The sequence below is a fragment of the Geotrypetes seraphini genome, chromosome 8 (genome assembly GCF_902459505.1).
Source record: "Geotrypetes seraphini chromosome 8, aGeoSer1.1, whole genome shotgun sequence".
Lineage (NCBI taxonomy): Eukaryota > Metazoa > Chordata > Amphibia > Gymnophiona > Dermophiidae > Geotrypetes > Geotrypetes seraphini.
Window position 1 is genome coordinate 137,371,368 of NC_047091.1, and position 21,356 is coordinate 137,392,723.

General features: G+C 42.3%; 1 protein-coding gene across 7 annotated transcripts in view; it reads right to left on the reverse strand.

The window, feature by feature from the left end:
- Nucleotides 1-21,356, reverse strand: part of ARVCF (ARVCF delta catenin family member) — a 394,108-nt gene that overhangs the window by 76,618 nt on the left and 296,134 nt on the right. For all 7 annotated transcript variants that reach the window (XM_033955207.1, XM_033955205.1, XM_033955206.1 and 4 more), the window contains exon 8: nt 11,741-11,812. In XM_033955207.1, coding sequence (XP_033811098.1) covers nt 11,741-11,812 — 72 coding nt within the window. The remainder of the gene's footprint in view (nt 1-11,740; nt 11,813-21,356) is intronic.

Here is a 21,356-nt window from a genome sequence, read left to right on the forward strand (position 1 = left end):
AATCTTTCTTCAGAACAGTACAGTCTACTGCTGTTATGGTATCCTGTCCCGAGGACAGGGGTTTAGTCCAAAAAATTGCCTTTTTCCATTTCCTATTTAGAAACTTTTATCAATACTTGATTCTAAGTAAAGCAACAAAAAACTCTTTCTACCTTTTGTCATTTCTGCTTTAATCATCTTCTCTTTGCTCTCTTCTTTCTATACAGCTTTTGTCCTCTCTCCCTTCCATGCAACATCTGCCCTCTCTTTGCCCCTTCCACCCAGCTTCTGCCCTCTCTCTCTACCCCTTCCATCTACTGCCCACACTCTCTCTGCCCCTTCTCTCTCTTCCATATGGCATCTTCCCTCTTTCTATGTCCCTTCAATAAACTGTATATCTGGGGGTCCCTTCTCTCCTTTGCACATGATTCATTTCAGCTTCACCCCCTCTCCATTTTTCTGTCTCCACCCCCTCCCCTATGCTTTGGCATCTTTCTCTTTCTCTTCTCCTTTCATTCCTTCCTTCCTTCCCACTCCACACCCCCATGGTGTGGTATCTCTATCTCCTTCCCTTCCCTCATGCCATGGCATCTCTTCTTCCCCCTCCATGGTCTGGTGTCTCCTTTCCTTTTTTCCTTTCCCTCCCTCCCATGGACTTGGCATCCTGGTTCCTCTCCCTTGTCTTCCTTCTCCCTCCTTCCTTCTCTCTCCCCAATTGGGTGCTGCTGCAGCAGCATTTCTCTCCCCCTTCTCTGTGCAGCAGCAGCATTTCTCCCCCCTTTTCTGTGCAGCAGCAGCATTTCTTCCCCCCTTGCCTTTGCAGCATTTTCCCCCCCTTGACTGCAGTATTTCTACCCTCCCCCTTCCCTGTGCAGCATTTCTACCCTCCCCCCTTTCCTGCCCAGCATTTCTACCCTCCCCCCTTCCCTGCCCAGCATGTCTGGCCAGTTTCCCTGCTGAAAGCCACGGGCGTCTACACTCACCGATCCACGGCTGTGTTAGAAGCCTTCTCATGACATCAGAGAGAACGCTTCTGATGCAACCGTGGATCGCGAGAGGAGCGGACGCCCGCAGCTTTCAACAGGGGAGCTGTCCAGAAGCTGAGCAACGCCGATGAGCACCCGCAGACACCCCTGTTTACTGCCACTGCTGCTGGTTAAGGAATGGCAGCAGCGGCAGAATAGGGAGGGTGGCCGTCTGTGCACCCCCCTTGGGGTGTGCACCCGGGGCGGACCTCCCCCCACCCCCCTTGGTACGCCACTGCCTCTGGATGTTCACTGCCTCAAGCAACAACTTCAATATGGTCCTTGCAACCACGTTGTCTCTCTTGCTGATGTCACTTCTGGGTGCCGCTCATAGGAAGTGACATCAGAGGGAGTGCCGATGGGGTTGCGAGGAGCACATTGAAGTTCTTGTTGCTCATGGCGGTGAACAACTAGAGATAGGGGGGGAAAACAAGTGGGGCGTGCACTTGGCAGGAGGGATCGGGGAAGGAGTGGGGTGGGTGGAGACAAGGGCAGGGGAAGGAAGCCCCCGCCCTCAGCGCCTCTCACCCTCGCTATGCCACTGTATCTATAGAAGACATTTTCAAAGAATACATGCGAGACTGTGGAGACTGAATGGGATTTGATTTGCTTTATTATACCTTTCTTTTGTGGGATGGCCTAATTTTGGTTCTTTCTTTTGTTTGCTGCTTCTTAGTTGTACCTTGATGTAGTTTTTGTCTTTATCGACAGTACACTTCTTTTTTTTTCTTCATCTCTTTTGGAAATATTAACAATATATCTTTATTATTTAATAATTTGTTTTCTTAGGTAGTTTAGCTAGATTGTGAGCCTTCAGGACAGTTAGGGAATTTTCAAGTACCTAATTTTTACTTATATTATAATTTTATTGTAACCCATTCTGGGCTCTTGGGAGGATGGGCTATAAAAATGAATAAATAAATAAATATGTTACTGCATTCTGGGAAAATCATATCCCTGCCACCTCCCAAGGCTGAATTTCTCTTGCCTGAATGGTGCACAGAGTTAGCTTTCTCTGCTTCCATTCACGGATAAGAGATTTTTTTAGTAGGACTTTCCTGAAACTTGGACGATAATATCTTTTGTACATATTTCTTTTTTATATCATTTATGCTTCAATATTTATGACTTTTCTTTAGCCTATCTGGAGGCCAATATAAGTTACATGAGTTGTGGGGAAATCAATAGTTTCCAATCCATGGCATACTTTTTTATATTTTAAATGAAATCTATAACTGCAAGTTGGATCAATTCTATCCAGCATTACAGTCTACATGAGAACTTTAGCAGATTATGACTGATAATATACTTTTCAGCCCCATTCCGAGTCAAAGATTAAGGCCTACAGCCTTAATAACCTGTGTTATTGAAGGAAGATGTGGGTAAACGAGTGAATGGCTGAGTCCTTTAGAATATATTTCAGTGGATTGACTGGGTCTGCATTAATGTGTTTATCCAATTAAATATGTAATGCCAATGTGGTCTAATTGTAGCTAATTAATCTCATCAGAACCAGTTAAAAACTCTGAAGCTCACAGGCCTGGAAAAAAGCACATTTTTTGCAGGGATTGTTTAGTCTAAAATGCATGAGGGAGCAACAGTGCACACGTACTTCAGCTACTGGCTCTACACAGCTAGGGCCCAATTTTCAGACCATGGAAGGCAGCCCAGCTATCCCCTGCAGTCAGAAGTGAACCCAGAAATGCTGGGCTGTATCCGGTGACCAGCACTGAATTTCCAGGTTTTTTAAAAAGCTACTTATAACATAGCTGGTTAATTCAATATTCACTGGCTGGCCAGCTAAGTTATAATAGCCAAAGATAAACCTGCTATTAATGAGGGTTTATCTGGCTGCAAAACTTAGCCAGTCAGCCAATGAAAATTGGTGTTAACCAGCTATGTCACACAACAGAGCCGGTGATCAGGCTAGCCGCTACGTGCTAATATTCAGCAGCCATCTTGCACTACATATTAGCGCTTAGGTAGCTCAGTGCCATTTAACTGGCCAGGAGCTGCTCGTGGCTGGTTAAATAGCACTGAATATTGGGTGGCTAGAGCATACTTGATGAGGCAGAGGTGCCATTAGTCCTTTGTGTACCTCAGGCCCAGGTTCTATAAACTGTGCCTTTGGCAGGAGCCACCTTAAAAATGGCCGCCGACCCCACGTCAATCACGTGATAGTGACGTTTACAGAATCATGGCTTCAGGAAAGGCAGGCGCTGGAAATGTAGGCCAGGGTTTTCAGCGCCTACCTTTCATGTGAATCACGCCCATGGAGGCGCTTTACAATGCCTAATGCCACTTCTGGCGTTAAGCACACAATAGCGCTAAATCCAACATCACTCGTTATAGGATTCTCAGAATGCCACCCAAAGCAGCAGCTGAGGTGTGGCAACACACCTCATTGATCCATTTTTAATGTGTGATTCAAACTCAATTTGTTCTTATGTTATTTTAATTTCGATTTTTGTCAATGCTTCATACTAAACTTATATGTGCATTATAATCAACTTAGCTTTTTCATGGCTGCATGATTGCACTAGCCCCCAACAACATAACTCGGCGTAACTATGACTGGCTAAGCTATGTTAGCTTGATAATTTGCTCTGGCAGTTCCCCAACCCTGAATAAGGAACGAAACGCATTGGTGGGGGCTGGTGCAAAAGCTACATTGATTATAATGCACATATAAGTCTAGTATGAAGCATTGAGAAAAATCGAAATTAAAATAACGTAAGAATAAATAGAGTTTGAATCACATGTTAAAAATGGATCAATGAGGAGTGTTGCCACATCTCAACTGTTGCTTTGGGTGGCGATCTGAGAATCTTATAACGAGTGAAGTTGGATTTAGCGCTATTGTATGTGTTTGTCACTATTTGTTGATTTTGGACTTTATTTTTTGCTATATATTGTATGGTGACTTCTGATGTTAGCCACACCTATGGTGGCATTAAGTGTTGTAAAGCGCTTTTGTAGGCGCAATGCGGGTGTCAATTTTTAAGGCATCAGTAAGTGCCTACATTTTTTGTTTTAAAAAGCCACTTTTAATTTTGTTTAAATAGCGTTTTCAACTTAAGTTAGACGCTGATAGGGTGCCGTTTATAGAATATGGGCCTCAGTGTCAGTACCAGGATATTAGATGCCCTAGACCAGGAGTGTCAAAGTCCCTCCTCGAGGACTGCAATCCAGTCAGGTTTTCAGGATTTCCTCAATGAATATGCATGAGATCTATTTGCATGCACTGCTTTCATTGTATGCTAATAGATCTTATGCATATTCATTGGGGAAATTCTGAAAACCCGACGATTGCGGCCCTCAAGGAGGGACTTTGACACCCCCTGCCTTAGATGAACCTGTCTCCCACTACTCCTCCAAGATTTTGATAATTAATCCTTTATTTGGCATTGTTGCTCAGAAGCAACATGTGTCTTCTTTGGCACTTATGGGAGATCTTCTTCTCCAAATGTCTGTTACTGGGCAATGTTCTTCTCGTTCAACATCAAGTTATGTAAAGCAGCCATTTTACCATCTGCCAACTAAAGGGTTAAACTCAACAATGATGCTCATCCCACAACAATACTATAAAATGCATAATTGGACATCATACTTTTAAAAGGCAGATAAGTGTATATCTTATATAATCTCTCAATCTACATTTGAATTAATGGTAGGGCGTTATACTAAAAGAACCTTTTAACTACTCTAATTCAGACTCCAAAACATCAGAAAACCTAGAAATACTAATTTGCAAAATCACCAACGCCAAACTAGAAGAATCACTGACTACTACTCTATTTTATATCCCACCCAAAAAATGGTCAAACGCCAGAGATGAATTCTTCAAATTTCTAACCGTAAATACACTAAAAGGATCATACAATCTACTTCTGGGGGACATAAACATACACCTAGAACAAAAGGGAAAACCAGAAGTAACCGAAATTGCCAACTTCCTAATGTCACTCGATTTTCCAATTCCAGACAGAGATAACCCATGAAAAAGGACATAAACTAGACATAATTACTTTCTCTCAAAAAGAAACCCTTGATCCAAGAATACAATATTACACAGGGACCTGGAAAAAATGCATCTGGTCAGACCACTATATTGGCAATTTCAACCTACACTGGCAAAAAAAGAGCTCTCAACCGAAATACAAAAATAAAAACACAAAAACAATAACAAGTCGTGGTACCATAAACCCAACAGAATTCTGGGCTCACTATGAGCTACGTCCCACAACCAACGAAATACAGGAATTCCCAACAAGATGGGAAAAGTTCAGTAAAGACCTCTTAGACCAAATAGCCCCATACCAAACATACAAAAAGAAAGATAGACCACCAAATGAATGGTTCAACTCAGAGCTACTAACCAACAAACAGGAACTAAGAAAATTGGAAAGAATCTGGCAAAAAACAAACAAAGAAATAGACAAGACAAACTGGAAACAAAAAATGAAAATATACAAAATTCTGATCAAAGAAAAACGCACAAAGTACTACGCACAAAAAATTGGTTCAACAAAAATAAACAGTAAAGAATTATTCAAACTAGTAAAAACGTTAACAGACATAACACGAATCCTGAAAAAGGACAATAAGAGCACTCCATCCGCTCAAACCCTAGCTAACTTTTAAAAAAATAAAATCACTGACCTAAGAACTACTCTACCCACACCCACACCCACAACCAATACACTTCAATACCTTGAACCCCATGATCAGGTTCCCAGAGCAGACATGAATTGGGATCACTTCGAATTCCCAAACTGGCACCAGTTCCTAAGTTTATTCACCAACTACTCCAAATCTAACTGCCTTCTCGATGAATGCTCCCCTAAAATCATGATAGTTGCCCCCCCTAACTTCAAAATGGAACTATTCACGTGGTTAACAATTTCCCTTACAAATGGAACATTAAACAAAGATATGGGACACATACTAATTACTCCGATACCCAAAGATCAAAAAACCTCAACAGCACTAACAACCAATTACAGACCCATAGCAAGCATTCCCCTTTTCACAAAGCTACAGGAAGGATTGGTCAACCTACAACTAACAGACTACCTAGACAAATTTAACACCCTTAGTGAACACCAATCAGGCTTCAGGAAAGGATACAGCACAGAAACAGTCATAGCTTCCATACTAAACCACCTCTATGATCTTTTCAGCAAAGGCAAAAGCGCATTGATTCTGCAACTTGACCTCAGCAGTGCGTTCGACCTAGTAGACCACGAAATCATGCTACTATGCCTTGACGCAATAGGAATCTCAGGAAAGGTAATGAAATGGTTCCAAGAATTCCTAACAAACAGATCCTACAGAGTAACCAGCAACGGAAATTACTCCAACCCATGGAAAAACCCATCAGGGGTGCCCCAAGGCTCCCCTCTATCACCTACATTATTCAACATCTACCTCGCATCCTTAGGTCACCTACTACAAAAATTAAACTTAAAACACTATATATACGCAAATGATATATTCATCCTAATCCCCTTAAATGATCTCACACACAATGATAGAAATTGAAAAATGAACCACCAGCTTCAAACTAAAACTAAACACAGAGAAAACAAAAGTCTTTTTGGCAAGCCCCAACAACAAAATAACAAAAACATCGTTAAAAATAAACGGCCATGAATATCCAATCGCCAAAACCATAAAAATACTGGGCATTACTCTAGATACTCACTTAACCATGACTGACCACATAAACCTACTGGTGAAGAAATGCTTTTACATGCTGTGGAAGCTAAGGACTATTAAAAAATACTTTGACATAACATATGAACATAAGAAGTTGCCTCCACTGGGTCAGACCTGAGGTCCATCGCGCCCAGCGGTCCGCTCCCGCTGCGGCCCATCAGGTCTATGACCTGTGAAGTGGTTCCTGACCATTTCTATAACCTACCTCTGTAGTCGCTGATCCTATCTACCCTAGATTACTGCAACATCGCCTACCTGGGTATCCCCAAAAAAACAGTACAAAAATTAAGATTAGTGCAAAACACTGCAGTTTGCTTGATCTTCGGACTGAGAAAAATGACCACATTAGCCCCTATTACAAGAAATTACACTGGCTACCTGTGGAGGGACCACTGTGGCTACCAGGGGGACCACTGTGGCACTGCCCAGTTAGTGCTGGAATGGTCTGAGGATGGAGTCTGGACAGTCAATATTTACCTGGTCAGCAGCAGTTTTCAGACTGCTAATTAGATAAAGCAAAATGGCTGTCCTAACTTTATCCAGCCAGTTATCCAGGCACCAGTCTGAATATCACCCAGCACCCGGATAACTTCCAGGAGTCAAGCAAGGCCCAGATAGCCACCACCAGTGTCTGCATGAAGTCCACCATTGAATATCTGGCTCATGCTCTGACCATGGCAGTCAGTGCTTTAAAATCACTGACCACCGTGGGCTCAATATCAGCCTGGTGATTTTCATGTGACTTGCTTGTATCTGCTTCGAGAAAGTCTGGGGCCTAGCACCTTCCTACCTGCAAACACACTTCACTCTACACAACCCCACACGTACAACCAGAAACAAAAACATATTTGCATACCCAAAGATCACAGGCTGCAAATACAAATCCTTCCTAGACAGAACCTTCATGTTCCAAGCAAACAGACAGCAATCCTGGCTGGGAAACCACATAAATAAAGCCAGACAGACCTACAACACATTCCGAAAATCAATTAAAACCGTTCTTTTTGGCAAATTCCTTGCTTAATCAGATTACCTCTCTCAGGTTTTGTTTTTTTTTCTTCCCCTTATAACCCCATTGTACTATGTAACATCTTTCTTCTCTCATGTATTCTTTCCCCATGCTTCTCCAATTCATGATGTAACTTCCTTCTTCTTGCATTTTGTAATTCGCTGATTGTCCAGCCTTCTTTCTATGTGAACCGCCTAGAAGTCAGTTTGACTATGGCAGTATAGAAAAATAAAGTTATTATTATTATAAGAAAATAAATTATTATTGACAGTGGAATACTTTTTCATTTGGGGGGGGGGGGCCCAAAAGCTCCATCCTATCCCCAGCAGGATCCTGTGATACGACCTCTCTTTCTAGCTCCCAACTCTCCTACCTACCTTCCCCAATTGCTGCAATTTAAAATCTTCCTGCAGCTGCTGTGCAGCGTCAATCAGCAGGCCTGCCCCAGAAGTCTTCATTTCGAAACGATGCTTTGCTGTGGCTGCTTAAAGATTTAAAATTACAGTGGAGGAGGTGGGTGGGGGAATAGAGTCATAACCAACCGCCAATTTCTGGGGAGGCCAAGGCCCCTGCGGCCTCCCCCGTTCCAACGCCTATAATGTGGTTGTCATGACCTTTTGTTTGCTTTGACTACAACTGCTTTTTGCTGCTCCCATGAAGATTCTGCCCTAGGCAACTGTCTATACTTGCCTAATAGTTAAGGCAGCCATTGTGGACCTTGATGCAATGTTTACAGGTTTCGATACTTGTTATCAACCCAACAAAAGAATATGAGTCACATGTACTTTTGAGATCACCGATTCCTTGAGTCACATGAAAATCACCAGGCTGATATTGAGCCCACGGTGGTCAGTGATTTTAAAGCACTGACTGCCATGGTCAGAACATGAGCCAGATATTCAATGGTGGACTTCATGCAGACACTGGTGGTGGCTATCTGGGCCTTGCTTGACTGCTGGAAGTTATCCGGGTGCTGGGTGATATTCAGACTGGTGCCTGGATAACTGGCTGGATAAAGTTAGGACAGCCATTTTGCTTTATCTAATTAGCAGTCTGAAAACTGCCGCTGACCAGGTAAATATTGACTGTCCAGACTCCATCCTCAGACCATTCCAGCACTAACTGGGCAGTGCCACAGTGGTCCCCCTGGATTTCCAGTGGTACCGTTTAGCTATGTGTCACTGAAAATCTGGGGATCACCCTGTCAGTGTGATTTATACAGACAGAAGTCTCTCCTGCCTGGTTAAATCCTATTAAATAATGTCCCCCTCATGTACAGCCCCATCTTTGAATAAGTCTTAGGTTGGGTAATAAAAAGTACAAGAGCAATCTAATTTTCATTGATTTTCTGTCACTCAGAACAGTTTAAAGCTGCTGAATTATGGTTGAAGTATTGCTACAGTGACATTATTTCATAAACTACTAGTCTGCAAAAAAGCTTAAGAAAAAAATGGAGAAAACAAGTTTAATGAGCCACATTATGTACAGTGAAGTGTATTGAAGGAACACCATCGTATTGCATATGTCTTGTACTCATAGGTCAGTCTTATTGCCTAGCATTTTAACTAGGTCTATGTAACCAATCATTTGTTCTATCAACATTTTAAAAATAATTTAATGCAAATAAATAGGTGAGTTGTTTTTTTTAAACAAGTCACCTTACGTGCCAGTTCCATTGTAGATGAAGAGACACAGAAACATACTCAATGTTTTAAAATTACATGAAAAGTGCCTAAAAGAACTGTCTTAAAATGAGACATCATCAATTTGTCTCGCTGAATAGGATGCTCCCAAGGTATTGCTCCTAGCAGTGTGTATGTTTATTTCTGCATTTCCGTGACACCCTAAACTCAGGTCAGCTTATATATGAGAACTAGTATTTAATTATAGGGAGCTGCACTTTACAATGATCTCCTACTGTTGTTGAAAAAGAAAATAAGGCTCTGGAAGCTGTTAATAAAGCTTTTCTTTTCTTAGGTATTTGGGAAAGATTATGATGCTTTTTACTTAATATGAGTTTGTAAGCATGAGGGTAAGTTGGGAAGTGAGCTTTTATTTGTTATTGTATCCTGTATTTTAATGTCTGTAAACCACAAAGGATACTTCTATAACAGAGCACTTGGATAAAAGGTTAAGCTGATGCCTGTAAGCCTTTTCTGTAAAGTAGAATACAAGTGCAAGTGACAGACATCATGCATATTTGTCTCAATGTTTGAGCCTAAATATAGCATATGTTAGAAGATAGGTTCAAAACGAATGCAAGGAAGTTTTTTTTCACCCAGAGGGTCGTGGACACTTGGAATGCGCTACCGGAGGAAGTGATCAGGCAGAGTACGGTACAGGGATTCAAACAGAGACTGGATGGATTCCTGAGGGATAAAGGGATTGTGGGATATTGAGAAAGCTAACCAGAAAATAAATGTAGAAACCCAACCAGGTCGTGCAGGTGCAAGACCAGAGGGCTAGGACTTTGATAGGAAGATAGGACTCAATTAGGAAACCAAGGAGGCATGGGGGCCCCTTCTGGTGATTTAGACAGGTCGTGAACTGTTTGGGCCGCCGCGGGAGCGGACTGCTGGGCAGGATGGACCTATGGTCTGACCCGGCGGAGGCACTGCTTATGTTCTTATGTATAAATTACAGTATAAATTACAGTATTCTGTAATTTAGGCAGGTTGTTGTGTGCTCCATCCATACTGCACCCAAATTATGCCCATTCATCCACCAACAGCAACATACACGCCTGGGCCCCGAATCTATAAGCGACGGCTAAAATTAGGTGCCTAGATCGGTGCACCTAACTAATCTAGGCACCTAACTTAATTATTTAAAAGGCTTAATTGGCACTGAGAATTGACAATTAACACTGCATAATTGCCATTAACTACATTTAATTGGATGGTAGGCACCTACCACTTTGAGATAAGCACCTAGGGCTAGATGCACTACAGAGGATCAGTAAGACCATGTGGGTCTGCTCTGATCCAATTTTTGGCTGATTCAAAAAGAGCTATTGATGCACTAAGAAGTTTGCATGCAAATGATTCACGCGGAGGTTAGTCATAATTCCCGACTCTCCAATTGATCGCTGAGAGAGCGACTCTCACACATATGCAGAACCAGCTAGGGAAGCCCGAACAGCTGAAAGGTAGGGGAAACCCTAAAAGCAGTCTCCTGCCACCTTTTTTTTTTTTAATGGGCACATACACAATATCTGCCTCATTAACACCCCCCACCGGCACCGGAAATGCCCCCCCCCCCCACACACACTAGTGAAAATCAGCAGGAGGGATGCCCACTCCCTGTTGCCATGCCAAGCCCCCCCCCCCAGCAGCAAAAAGCAGGAGCGATGCCCAATCCCTCCTGCCATGCCGCCCCAATGTGAGAGAAAATTGGCTTATATTGGGTAGGGCTTATATTAGAAGCATCTTTAAAAATCATACTAGGGCTTATTTTCAGGGTAGGTCTTATTTTTGTGGAAACACGGTAGATATCCTTCTAGAACATAGATTTTCAAAATAGCGATAAATGTTGGAGAGATAAATGTCCATCTGCCTCTTTATGCCACTTTTTGGACGTTTATCTTTTTTGAAAATGAGCCCCTTAGTCAGGGGTGTCAAAGTCCCTCCTTGAGGGCCACAATCCAGTCGGGTTTTCAGGATTTCCCCAATGAATATGCATGAGATCTATTAGCAGACAATGAAAGCAGTGCATGCAAATAGATCTCATGCATATTCATTGGGGAAATCCTGAAAACCCGACTGGATTGTGGCCTTCAAGGAGGGACTTTGACACCCTTGCCCTTAGTGTTTCACATAGCATCTCTCCATTGCAATATTCATATACATATATTTTTAAAAAGCCAGGAATTGTGGCTAATTTTTAAAGCAGAAATATGCACATACTTTTGTTTTGTAAATTTGCTCATACACACAAAAAGAAACGCATGCACATTTATAAAATGATCCCCATATTGTCCAGCTGAAAACTCACATGTAAAACTTACCTTTAGCAGTCTCAGATCTCTTGGGTAAGTCAAGAGTATCAAAGTTTCTATCTATCTCTCCATTTTTCTTTCCTGCATGCAAAACAGATGTTAAAGGAAAGCATTAAATTCAGCTCATTTTGAGGTCTTCTTACTCCATAACCATCTGGAGGCATCTTTTTATTTTATATATCAGCTCTTCTTGGACCTTTTAACTTACACAAATAGGATGTACACATATCTCAAAAATTTCAAACCGGAGTCCAATTGGGAGTGAAGTTAAATATTTACAGATGGCTCTACTGTGACCCTGAGCAAGTCAGTGTGGTTGTTCTTAAGTTCTCAAAGATATTCATGTTCCAGGCCCTAAAGAGAAGAGTGTCCCTCCTATTATAGAACAATGAAACCCTGCAGCCAAACTCAGGCGGCAAACATAAAAGGTTCTTGACGGAACTGTGACCACTAGCCCCTGGCTAAAAGCTGTCATTTGCCATGGCTGGGCTAGCTGGATTAGAATAAAGAGCAGAAATAGAAGGAAGAAAATAAAAATGTGAAAAACTTTCTTGAATAGTTGCAAATGAATGTTCATGGCAGCGAAGTCTTGGGAGAGGCTTGGTTCCATTGAGCTGGAAGCCCAAGGAGAGTCAAATTGCTGTGTCAATAAAAAAAGTATCAACTTGTATTTTGTAAACTATTGAAGCTTTTCTCCTTTAAGTTATTTGACCTTGTTCATGTTTGATATTGTAGTAATGGCTTATCAGAAAATACCAGAATTCATTTCACAATACAGAGTTCTCTTTTATATAAATTTCTTTCCCCTTTAAATCCAAAAGAGTATTAATTTGTTTGAATCATCTGCCAGCAAAAGGACCCCTGGTTCCACAGGACACGGAGTCAGTGATCTGTGATGCACTGTTCTGAATTACAGAGGGGAGGGGATCAAAATCATTTTATTGACTAGAGTAAGAGCAAAAGAATACTTTAAAGAAGTGCAAAAGATTTGGACTTCATCTTATGCCTGTAAAGTAACCCAAAACACGTGTGTGTGTGCTGATGAACAGATGTAAATGTAAGTGTATAAATTCTCAAGGGTAAATTTCAGAACAAAAGTATGTGAATAATTTTGTGCATAGTTTAGAAAATTTGCTAGCACTTGAATATGTGCAAAACCCCAGAGGCAGGCAGAGCTTCAGAGTTTCAAGACCTGGATGAGATGATGATGCAGGGAGGAAAGATTTCAATTTGTCAAAATTAGTCAACATTCTGGGGTGAGGGGGGGGGGGGGGGTCGGAGGAGGGTGTCTGCATGTATTCGAGTCGACCACCGACTCATCCTCACTGTGCATGCAGGCGGGGGGGGGGGGGGGGGGGAAGTACCTATTCTAAAAGAATGGGCCCTACCTTAACCAATACAGAACCAGGCTACTGGCACTAACCTTTAAAGAGTAGAGAAAGCAGTTTTTATACTAGAGCCTGGGGGGAAAGCAGTCACTCACTCAAAAGCACCTGGTTCAGAATAAAGTATCTTCAAAAGGTACTAACAAAATGCAGAATTTAGAAAATCCCGATGCAGAGGGAACTCATAAATAAAGAGCAGAGATAAATTATTCCAAGTCCCCCTATGCAGTTGAAAATGCAAATAAAAATGAGTGACCACTTTCCCAGACGTGGCGAGAGACTCAGCTTCCTAGAAAATCCTTTTTGCAACTTAGATTAAGTTTGTAGAAGCAGGAGGAACATTTTTTCCTAAAATTTCCATGAAGGTGTCTTGTTAAGTATAGGAAAAACAGCTAGGTGTTTTGGGATGCGTTAGCATTTAGCGCACGCTAAATCAGCTAGTGCACCTTAGTAAAAGAGGAGGGAAAGTTAATAGATTAGATGTATTATTATTTTAGGCTGGTGGATATTTAGAAGGTTAAATAGAAAATAATTCAGAATCTATAATAGTAAAATGCTAAGCGCGCATGCGCACTCTTACCGCGTGTTCCCTGAGATCTGATCTGTCGGGCTGTGGTTGGTAGGAGTGCGCATGTGCGCCAGACAAGCCTCCCTGCTCTCCACCTCGCGCCGCTGCAGTGGGTCCTCTCACAAGACGCACCTGCGTCGGAGAAGGATTCTGACGAAGGCGGCGATCGTGAGGGGAGCCGCCATGGCACCTTCAAAATTAAAAATAAACTTCGGCCAGAAATGGCCGCAGTGCGAAGCAGCGGCTGCCGGGAGGAGGGCTTTGAGGCGAGGTGGTTGTCGTCAATTTGCTTTTCGTCGTTTTCTGTTGGAGCTCTCACATGATTGCTCGCCTCCGACCAATCCCAGCAACTCGCCCGTCGCTAGCGTTTTCAGATTCGGCAGCCTCCTCCGCTGGGGGATGGGGCAGCCGGACTTCGAGGAGCTGGAAGACGGTGAGGACCTCTTCACCAGCACCGTTTCTACCATGGAGGTGAGGCTGCTCGGTTCCCTCCCTTGGTGCCAGGATGGTGAAGTAAGACCTTTTTAAAGCTGCAGCTGCTGTCACTAGGGAGTTGCGCGCAGGACCTGGCCAGCGCGTATTCCTGGCGGTCAAAGCTGTCTGGCTCCGTTTGGGGCTTCGCAGTATCCGTATGTATAAGACATATGCACACAAACAAACTCCTGCCTGTGCTTCCCCCCCTTCTCCCCCGAAGAACAACTTCTGAGGGAAAACACAGTGCGACTCATTGAGTTCAGTAGTTTTTACCTGGTGGACTTGGCTGATGCAGCATAAACACCAACCTCACCTTCTCCTCAAATTGACAGGGCTCATTCACTACCCAAATACCTCCCTTCATACTCATCCAGTATGGTTTCGACCCAGACTCCTCCCACTACACATTTATTACTCGCCAATGTCTTAGCAAACTCACTAACCTTTCCTTACTGCCTCTCCCACTAATCAAACGTTCCCACTAACCCAATTCCGTTCCTCTCTCCATCTGATTCACACCCTCCCAATCCATCCATCCACACTTATTTTCCAACCACTACTCCTGATCAGACACTCTCTCTCAGTCTGACCCAGATTCTCTACTGCCCTGGCTCCATGTGGCACACACTTCTACAATAAAAATATATTTATAAAAAAAAAAAAAAAAAAAACTGTTCTCCATCCTCGACTGCTGTGACATTCACTCAATTGCTCTTTCCTTCCACTGCTCTGACAGACACCAAAAGTATCTTCCTCCTCCCATCCAATTCATTTGTTTCCCAACTTCTCCCTCAGTGACCACTTTCAAAACTCTACCCTTATCCATAAACATCCTTTTTTCTACTGCATCTCCCCAACTGCTCTGCTCCCATTCCACCCCCAATCTGGCACACTTACTCCCCCAACTGCCACCTTTCCTAGGATTCAGAACACTCAATTCCAAGCCTTCACTCCTCCTCACTGATCTGACACAACTGCACAGGGAAATGGAGGGGGAGGGAATGCTGATATGGCTACTTCACAGGGAAGTGGAGGGGGGGAGAGAAATGCTTCTGCATAGGGGGCAGGGAGAGAGACAGATAGAAAGAAAGACAGATAGTGGGAGGGATGGAGACAGAAAGAAAAGAAGAAAGAGACAGGGGCAGGGAGAGAGACAGAAAGAAAGAAAGAAAGACAGCGGGAGAGAGAGACAGAAAGAAAGACAGACAGACATGTATTCTAACGGGGGGAGGTAAAACAAAGGGAGAAGGGCTGCTGCTGGATAAGGGGAGCAGTGAAGGGGTGGTGGTGGACACAGGGGAGGTAAAAGGAAGGGAGAATGGACAGGGGGAGCAGGCAAGGGGTGGTGGTGGACTGCCAAGGAAAAAGAAAGACAGAAAGAAAGAAAGACAGAAATACAGAAAGCGACTAAGGAGAGAGAGAGAGAAAGAAATAAAGACAGACACACATATATTCTAGCACCCATTAATGTAACGGGCTATAAGACTAGTTCTCGTATATAATTCTATTTAGAATATGTTCTTTCCCTCCATGTTGTTGAGATGGTTCTTTGTGATGGAGACTAGATGGTTGGAACATTTGTTGATATTTAAACTGTGTTTTCCTTTGTTATCTTTTCTATTTTGATTTAATATCAAAGTTTTTCTCTTTGATGTATATTTAAAGGCAATAAAAATCTAAAAATTAAGATAGGAGAATCAGATTATAGAGTTAGACATTATGAAGAGCAATTCTATAACATTTTAAAAGGCCATTTTGGAAGTCCATGCATTAAAAATGTCAAAAGGCCAAATGATGGCCAGCAAAGTTTAATGGTGAAGTGGAAGAGATGGTGAAAACCAAAAGAGCACATTTCAGAGAAAAATGGAAAAAAAAATAGTGGTGAGCCACTAACACTAGCAAGTTAGATGTAAAAAAAAAAGTAATACGGCAGGCTAAGAGAGAAACTATAAACTTTTTCAAATACATCTGAAGAAAATCGCTTGAGAAAAAGTTGTTAGATTGTTGGATGGCGAAGAAGCAAAAAGAGTCTGGTGTTTGTTTCCATTGGTTTGCTGTCTACTCCGTCGCTTCTGCTGTTTATTCTACTACCCAACAATAGTTGTCATAAAAAAGAATCTTCCAGAGTTCAATTCCACCCTCAAGTTCCGAAAAGAATTCTTAAATAGCATCACTATTCTCTTCATCCTCAGCCTGTTCAATCCAGATCCCCAATGCATTATACTTTAGTGTTCTCAGTACTGATAACCAGCTGACTTGCCTTAAAAACTGTCTTTAGAGCAGCTTTCACAGAATCTACATCACTAGCCAGAATAAAATGGGTCAGAGGGAGGGGGAGGCGGTTCGGTGGATTAAAGTAGCACGTTGATTTCATTTCTCATACTCACATGCATTGTTATGCCCATTTTTCCAACAGCAGAAACAGCTGGTGCAAAGTGTATGGGCTTCCTGTACTCATTTGTCACAGGCAGGTACAGCCTGAGAGGGATGCAGGATCATATGCCTAAGTCAAAGGGCCAAAGCAAGGCCAAAAAGGACCGGGTGTGGAAAAGAATTGCCGAACAGCAGGATCACCTCTGCTCCTTTGTAAATTAACTACAACTTCCATGGTGCTAAAGTACCAAAAATACTTTGCAGCTACATGAGTTAATGAAAATTGCCTCTTCCTATTCATATTTTTTGGCAATACAAACAGTTAGGGTTACTATATTTCAGGCTGCAAAACCCTGGACACGTGGCCCAGCCCTGTTCTGCCTCTGGCCCTGCCCCGTTCTGCCTCCAGCCTTGCCCAGTTCCGCCCTGCCCCTGCAAACCTCTCTTCTTCCCTGACAAGCTCCGGCCGCATCTGGAGAACCTGGAGCATGCGTGGGTGTGTGTGTGATGTCAGTTGCTTATGCTCAGAGACCCTACAGATGCAGCCGGAGCTCGCCAGGGCTTTCTAAAACCCGGACAAACTGCCAGGTTTTGGAAAGTCCATCCAGGCACCTGGACAGCCCATTAAAAAGAGGACATGTCTGGGTTTTCCCGAACGTCTAGTAACCCTATATACAGCAGACCATCAATCACAAGACCAATTATGTGAGCTCAATTCAGCAAAATGATGTTCAGGTGCAATACAAGCCCCACTGGTTACAGTGAAGGGCTAGTAATAGTCCATCATTTTCAAACTTCTTCAGCTGCCTCCAGTTGCTTTCCCAACCGTGACTCATAAAAACAAAGTCAAGAGCCAAGACATCTATTGAGAACTAATATCTTTATCTATATCACTTTTCAGACCCTCAAATTCCAGTTTACTTTAAGTGGCAAGGTAGCAAGCAATGTTTTCTCTAAGGTAAGCTGTGCACCTTTTAGCAGGAGGCCACGCTGCCGTTCAGGCCCACTGCACAGCCAGTGGAGTTGAGACCAGCACCCCTCTGATATCACTCTTCCACCTTCTGCCACTGCTGCTGCTTTCCTGAGGCAGCAGCAGCAAACAAACTGACTGCGGGACCTTCCCATACATACCCGCAGCTGCCAGCCTGCCCTCTCCAACGTTACTTCTTCTTCTGGAGCAAAGCCGGAAGATGCAGATAGACATGGGAAGGTCCCACAGCCAGTTTGTTTCAGTTTGCTATTGTTGCTTCAGGAAAGCAGCAGCAGTGGTGGTGGGAACACTGGTGGATGTGGGGTGGGGGAGAGAGATGGAGCAGATGCTGGTGGATGTGGAATGGGTGGGAGAAAGGGAGCAGAAGCTGGTGGATGTGGGCTGGGGAGAAAGAGAAGAGCAGACACTGGTGGAAAAAGGGTGGGAGGAGAAGGGGTAGATGCTGGTGGAAGTAGGGTGGGAGGAGAGAGAAGTAGCAGAAGCTAGTAGAAATGGTTTGGGTTAGGGGAGAGAGCGGGATTAGATTTTGTATAGAAGTGGGAAGACAGATTCTAGATTGAATAGGAGAGAGATGCAGATGTTGGGGGAATAAAGAGAAGGGAGATGATGGAACAGGGAAAGTGAAAGGGGAGATGCTAGATGGAAAGTGAGGGGGGAGAGAAGAGGCAGATGTATGGAAGGGGAGAGATACAAAGAGGATAGAAATATTGATGGAAGGGGAGTAAGAGGAAGACTGAAGCCTAGATGAAAGAAGGGAGAGAGAGAGGAGGGAGATGATGGAAGGGGGAAATGAAAGGGGAGAGAGGCGGAAGACTGTATGGAAGGGGGAAGAGACCAAGGCGGGAGATACTGATGGAAGGGGAGGAATTTGGAGACGCTGGATGGAAAAGGGGAGACGTGGAAGACGCTGTACAGAAGGGGTTGATGATAGATGGAAGAGGGGAAAGAAATTAGCAGATATTGGGGGGATAGAAAGACAGAAAGGAGGGAGAAAATGATGGAAAGGGAAAGAAAGGGCAGATATAAGGGGCAAACACAGGGGGAAGGGGAAGAGTTAGTGAAAGACTGGGAATAGGGGGAAGTAAAATAGGAGAGCCAGGGTGAGGAAAGCTGCCGGTAGACTGTAAAGAAGAGGGAGCCTGAAGACTAGATAGTAAGAATGAGTTAAATCTGGACATACAGGTAGAAAAATAAATTGAAGAAAGCCGAAAGGAAAAGGAGGAGAGAAAAATCCTGGAAAGAGATTTTAAGATGGAGGAAAGCGGAAAGGAAAAGGAGGAGAGAAAAATCCTGGAAAGAGATTTTAAGATGGAGGAAAGCGGAAACTAGAGAACATAAAGGTCAGAACATAAAGGTAGAAAAAAAATTTATTTTTAATTCAGGATAAAGTTTATAAAGGTTACTAAACATAAATAGAAAATAGAATTAAGATGATATCTTTTCATTGAACTAATTTTAATACATTTTTGATCAGCTGTCAAGAGAGCAAAACCTCCTTTCTCAAGTCAGGACAGTTTACTGTCTTGACCTGAGGAAGGAGGTGTTGGCTTCTGAGAGCTAATTTAAAAATGTTTGAAGTCCTTTCAATAAAAAATCATCTTATTTTCCATTTTTAATATTTATATTTGCAATTCTTAATTTGTAATGTACAGTGTGTATAATATCATCAGGGTAATATAACTCAGTCTTTTGCTCGCAAAAAAAAAAAAAAAAAAAAAGAAATGTTTGCTCACATGAACTCAGTCCTTAGAGCAGGGGTGTCAAAGTTCCTCCTCGACGGCCACAATCCAGTTGGGTTTTCAGGATTTCCCCAATGAATATGCATGAGATCTGTTAGCATACAATGAAAGCAGTACATGCAAATAGATCTCATACATATTCATTGGAGAAATCCTGAAAACCCAACTGGATTGCTGCCCTCGAGGAGGGACTTTGACATCCCTGCCTTATAGGGAACATTGAAGCAAGTAACTTTTTCATTATTTTGCATTCTTCTCTGCACTCCAAGTTAAAGGACTTTTATGACTGCCAAGCCTTTATTATATACATACATATAAAAACCAAGCTGAGTCATAACATTTGCTAGACCACAGTAAATAGCAAAATAGCCTCTTTGGTAATGGTTGCCATTTATATATCTAACTATACACACATCAAGAGGGGGATGAAGCAACTGCCAAATCAGCAGCCAGTTCAGAATGCTGCCAGAGACAGATGGCTTTTATACGGTTGTTGATAACTCTCTTTTATAATGTCTGGCTACACAATCTGGCAAGGTATTCTGGTGTGGGAAAGCTGCCTGGTGCAATCCACACCTTCAATAAATCATATACAGTCTGGGAAACACGGAAATCAACAGCATCACTACTCTGGCCTTCTTTGCATGAATGAATCTCACATTCATATGTGTATTTCTTTATCATCTCTCACAAGGCATTCATTGACAATGAGTTTAACGTTTCATGCCACTCTTCCTTACAGATCAAAGTATAACATAAGTAGCCTACTGGATTGGCTGCAATTACTAAAAAAAATCATTAATAGCCAATGTCTGCCCAAATGACTTCTACATTAAATTTGCATTCTCTACCAACTAAATATTGCTCCGGCTTCTGTTAGAGAAGACTGAATGGCGCCAGGAAGGAATGAGAAGGTGTAGACACTATTGGGTTACTGTCAGATCTTGGTTGAGTTACACTCTCTCTGTATTAGTTTACCCAAAGAAATTCATGTCTGTTTCTGCCTCTTGCTGATGCTCTGATCTTTTCCTCTCCTACTTTCGGTTTTGGTAAAACAGTTTATTAACACACACACTCTACAACACTTCAAACCATATCATAAGAACATATTAATTGCTTTACTGGGTCAGACCAATGGCCCATCTAGCTCAGTGCCTGTCCTCATGGTGGCCAATTCAGGTCACCCAAAAAGAGAAAAAAGTCTTCAAATAGTTCAAAATACTGCTATCAAATTAATACACAACCGCAAAAAATTTGACCACGTTACACCGCTCTTGATTGAGTCACATTGGCTTCCTATTGCCCATCGCATTACTTTTAAAATCTTACTTTTAGTTTTTAAAACATTGACTACAAATGAACCCCAATTTATTAATAGATTACTTATTCCACATAGTACGTCACGCTCTTTAAGATCCACCAATCAAAAACTCCTAACAGTTCCATCACTAAAAGTCATTGGAACTCGTCACCCTGACATTTTTTCTGTAATAGCCCCACAATTATGGAAGTTTGCCCCAGTATCTTAGAGAAGAAAATGATCTGAAACAGTTTAAAAGCAGTTTAAAGAGTTTCTTTTTTTAAAGATGCGTTTAATTTATAAGCTTAATTAAGGATTATTATCAAATTTTTCCCTTTTTTATCTTTTTATTTCCCCGTTATCTCCCCTACCTGTTGTTTTTACCATTTATGTTTTCTTTTATATATACGATTGTAGTTCTACCCTTTCTTTCCCCATGTATCTGTTAGCTTGTATGACTTTATTTATTATTTTGTATGATAATGTGTCAAACTTATGTATCCTTTTATAATTAATCTGATGTATCTACTTTTTATCTGTAAATCGCTTAGCAAATTAAATTAAGCGATTCAATAAGTCAAAAAAATAAAATAAAAAATAACAAAAACTAGTACCTGGCAAAAATCTAGAGTAGCAAAATGCCATGCTACTGGTCCAGGGCAAGCAGTTGTTTCCCCCATGTCTCAATAACAGACTATGGGCTTTTCCACCAGGAAATTGACTAAACCTTTCTTAAAACCAGCTATGCTATCCGCTGTTACCACAACCTCTGGCAATGCGTTCCAGAGCTTAACT